This window comes from Helobdella robusta (assembly GCF_000326865.2).
Source record: "Helobdella robusta unplaced genomic scaffold HELROscaffold_124, whole genome shotgun sequence".
Classification (NCBI taxonomy): domain Eukaryota; kingdom Metazoa; phylum Annelida; class Clitellata; order Rhynchobdellida; family Glossiphoniidae; genus Helobdella; species Helobdella robusta.
Genome location: NW_008703679.1, coordinates 56,808 through 61,664, shown reverse-complemented (window position 1 = coordinate 61,664; position 4,857 = coordinate 56,808). Strand labels below are relative to the sequence as shown.

At 34.0% G+C, this 4,857-nt stretch overlaps 1 protein-coding gene across 1 annotated transcript in view; it reads left to right on the top strand.

Annotated features, from left to right (window-relative positions):
• Positions 1-1,695, top strand: part of HELRODRAFT_104983 (hypothetical protein) — a 6,715-nt gene extending 5,020 nt beyond the window's left edge. The window contains exons 10-13 of the mRNA XM_009013915.1: positions 78-231; positions 407-461; positions 868-977; positions 1,089-1,695. Coding sequence (XP_009012163.1) covers positions 78-231; positions 407-461; positions 868-977; positions 1,089-1,172 — 403 coding nt within the window. The 3' untranslated portion in view covers positions 1,173-1,695. The remainder of the gene's footprint in view (positions 1-77; positions 232-406; positions 462-867; positions 978-1,088) is intronic.
• The last annotated feature ends 3,162 nt before the right edge of the window (positions 1,696-4,857 follow it).

Sequence of the window (4,857 nt, the reverse complement as noted above, 5' to 3'; positions counted from 1 at the left end):
CACCATCATCATCACCATCATCACCATCATCACCACCATCATCATCACCCCATCACCACCATCATCATCACCATCAGAGTCTGTGAAACAGTCCTCATGGACTTCGATGACCTAACGGCCAACCACTCTGCCTTCGGCACGGCAGCCATCATCGTCATGGACAAGAGGAATGACGTCATCAAGTGTATTGCCAGACTGGCACACTTCTACAAACACGAAAGTTGCGGACAGGTCTGTCTGTCTGTCTCTCTGTCTGTCTGTCTGTTTGTCTGTCTGCTTGTCTGTCTGTTTGTCTGTCTGTTTGTTTGTATGTGTGTTAGTGTGTGTGTCAGTGTGTGTGTCAGTGTGTGTGTGTGTGTCGGTGTGTGTGTTGTAAAAATTGTTATTTATTTCTCACTATCCGCAGTGCACTCCATGCCGGGAGGGATGCAACTGGATGAGCAAAGTGATGGACAGATTCGGTAATTAATTAACATAATTAATTCACTGACCCAATTAGTTGACCCAATTTTTCGACCCATTCGGTCGCATTGAACGGTCTGCCAGCTGATGAACTGACCCAATTATCCGATTCAGTTCATCATACTGACCCAATTAACTAACGAACCGGTCCAATTGACTGACCTAGTTTAATAAACCTAACCGACTTGACTAACTGATGAACTGACTGAATTAACTGATCCGGTCTAATTATAAATTGATCCAACGAACTGACCCAATTGAGTAAGCGACATTACCAGTTGATGAACCACTACTAATCCGCGACTTAAACGAGACGGCCTAGTTAAATAGATCGACCTAATTAATTAACCTAACAAACCGATCCAACCGACGAAAGCATGAACTGACCCAATTTTCTAAATTCAGTGCTGGGAAAAGCCCGCCCGGAAGAGATCGACATGCTGTACGAGATGAGCAAGCAGATTGAAGGGCATACGATCTGTGCCCTGGCCGATGGAGCCGCCTGGCCGATACAGGTCCTGATGATGATGACGATGGTGACGATGATGATAATAGTGACGATGATGGTGATGATGATGATGATGGTGATGATGATGATGACGATGATGATGATCATGACCAAATAGGGCCTGATAAGACACTACAGACCAGAGATAGAGGGCAGAATGAAGGAATATGCCGCGAAGCACAAGCAGATCGAATATTACTGAAGAGGATTTTAACTGGAGTTGCATTAAAAATAATTAATCTTTTTATTAGTAAATTAGTTAATTAATTGGTTAATTAATAAACATTTTACAATAGGATTTAGTTTTTTGCTTAATTGATTGGTGTTTATAAGAGTGAGAGTGAAGACGATGATAATGATGGTGATGATGGCATCTCGAATAATGGTGTTGTTTTGGTGAATAAAATCATTTTATTCTATGAACTGATTCGGAACCTTTTGGTTTTATTACGTTTGCAAATTTGTATCAAAGGTCTTATAGGGTGTAGGGATCGATTTCGTCTCGTTTGGAACAAGTCGTTTCGTTGTGATTTCGAAACAGTTTCGGAATGGATCCGTTTCTAAAGTTATTTGGCGATGTTTGAAATTGAAATTATGGAGTTGGAAACTGAAATTTTTTTATTGAAATTCGGTAGTTTTCCCTAGCGCTGTGCATTCGTTTTCTGCTTTTTCCTACCATTTAATGACGGTATGAAATACAACGTTCAAAAGCAAAATGAAAAGTTACGCTTGTTTGGTTTTACTTTCACAAAAACATGATAGTCTAAAAATCCATTCATTTATTCATTCATTCATTCACTTAACCATTCTATCAATTTATCTTGTTAAACCAAAAATTTTATTTTTGGTTTATGAACATTCGATATAAAATTGTTTCGCAATAACTATAATTATTCATAAATTCGTTTATTCATTGTTAACTTCGATGTTTCTAAACATTTAAATTCTCAAGAATCAAAATATTAACAATAATAATTGAATAAAAAACGTAATAATAATTATAATTAAATAATTCATAATAATAATAATTATTGAAATTGAAAAAATGAATATGATCAAAAAATAGTAGGTATATAAATGTCAGAAAGAAAAATAATTTATTTTATTTTATGTCTAAAAATTATCACGTATTTGTTCAGCGCTACAAAAATCGAATATATAAAAAAATCACATCGATTTATAATCTTCTCTTTTTTTAACTTATCTTGTATCTTTTTATCTTAATGACGTAACAATTTGAATTGGAATCAAAAAACCCGAATAGGTGAAATATATAATAATAATTGTTATTATTATTTATAGTTTATTAATATCGAAATTGCATTTAATGAAATTGCCAAATAAATAAATAGAGTAACATTTAAACGACATTTATAAACATTTATACTCGTTCGTGTCTTGTGTTTGTGTTGTGTGCGTGAGTGTGCGTGTGCGTGCGTGTGCGTGTGTGTGTATGTGTCTGCTACAAGTAAATGTAATTATTACTACTGGTAAAGATTGTCAGTCAAGTTGTAATTTAAGTTTCTTCGTCGTTGTACTCTCCGAAGTATGATGTCACACTGACGAGTTTGGTCTTCAGTGTGTCGATCAGCCAGAATGACGTCATCATGCTGAGAAGCTGATTGGTTGGTTAATTGATTGGTTGGTTAATTGATTGGTTGATTGGTTAATTGATTGGTTGGTTGGTTTGTTGATTGGTTGGTTGATTAGTTAATTGATTGATTGGTTGGTTGGTTTGTTGATTGGTTGGCTGATTTGGTTGGCCGAATTGGTTGGCTGAATTGGTTTTTTGATGAAATTATTATAAAAAAAAATGATAAAAGTTCTTCCGGAAGCGAAACTGAACCTGGAGTAAGATGGTGACGAAAACGACGACTACAAAGGAAGTTTGGTACGAATCTGTCATCTCGCGAATTTTGTCATAGCATCCCTATATATTTAGCGTTTATGAATGAGTGAATGAATGAATGAGTGAATGAATGAATGAATGAATGAATGAATGAATGAATGAATGAGTGAGTGAGTGAGTGAATGAATGAATGAATGAATGAATGAATGAATGAATGAATGAATGAGTGAGTGAGTGAATGAATGAATGAATGAATGAATGAATGAATGAATGAATGAATGAATGAATGAATGAATGAATGAATGAATGAATGAGTGAGTGAGTGAGTGAATGAATGAATGAATGAATGAATGAATGAATGAATGAATGAGTGAGTGAGTGAATGAATGAATGAATGAATGAATGAATGAATGAATGAATGAATGAATGAATGAATGAATGATGGGATAAATAAATGAAGGAAGGAATGAACGAGAAGGATGAATAAATGAATGAACAAACAAATACATAAAATGAAAATGAAATGAAAATACATGTTAAATGTTTTTATAATACTACAGTCGCAAAAACCGAAAAAAAATATGGTCAACTTTATCATCATTATCATCATCAACAACAACAGCAACAACGTTCTCAACAACAACATCAACAACAACATCAACAACAACAACAACATCAACAACGATGATTATGTTGAAACAAAACCCTTTGCACTATTTGCTAGCGATCAATCAAAGAGACACATGTATGTCACATTTGTATGTATGTATGTTTGTTTGTATGTTTGTATGTATGTATGTTTGTGTGTGAGTGTTTGTGTGTGCGTGTGTGTGTGTAAATGGAAAATTAATAACATATTTTACGCACATTCTAAACACCTCTGACACCTTGGAAAAAAATTTATTTATCCGATTTCATTTCATCATCCATTCACTCGTTCGTTTGTTCTTCCGTTCATTCACTGGTTCACTTATTTGTCCATTTGTTCGCACGTTCATTCATTAATTTGTTCATTCTTTCATTCAGTCAAAGTTTCATTCGTTTATTCACTGCTTGTTTGTTCATTGGTTTATTCAAAGATCCATTTGCTTTTTCAAGCATTCTTTTCATTCATTCAATCAAATTAATTAATCAATTAACTCACTCATTCATTCATTCACACAATCACTTATCATTCATTCATTTGTTCGTTCGTTCATTCATTCATTCATCCATCCATCCATCACTCCGGAAGAAATCTTTCCCCTCAGCACGTTCATTATTTATGGATAATTTTCAGTTTTTGATTTTACTATCATTATTATTATTATTATTATTATTATTATTATTGATAATGATGATGGTGGTGGTGGTGGTGATGAAGATGACGTGGGCATCAATTTCACCAAGACAGATGACCTTTGGGTTATTTTTGTTTTTTTTCATTTTCAAATTTCTCCTTTTTTTCTCCCTCTCTCTCTCCCAATATCTCTTTTTCTTTTTTTCTCTTTTTCTCTTTCTCCCTCTCTCTCTCTCTCTTTTTTTTCTGTCTCTTTATCTACTCACCAGTCTTTCCAACATTCTATTTTCACTTCGTTTTTAAATTCCTTCTATTTCTTTCATTGTTTTCAGTTTCTTTCTCTTTCTCCCCCCCTCTCTCTTTCTTTCTCACTTTTCAGTTTTTTTGGTTTTTTTTTCTCTCTCTCTCTCTCTTACTTAAATTTTTTAATTTTTGACCTTTCAATACAAAATTTTTAGTTTTTATCTCTTCTGCTGTTATTACTTTACTTCCTTCTGTTTCTCTCTCTCTCTCTCTTTCTTCTGTTTCTCTCTCTCTTACTCCTTCTTTCTCTCGCTCTTCATCTCATTAAATATTTGCTTTAGAATTGTTGTTGGCTTAGTGTATGATGGCAAATCGGATTATTTAATTTCTTTGGTGATTTCATTAGCTGACATTGATTGAATTGATTTTTTTTGGCCATCACCATCATCATCATCATCATCGTCATCATCATTATCATCATCGTCTTCATCATTATCATCATCATCATCGCCTAAC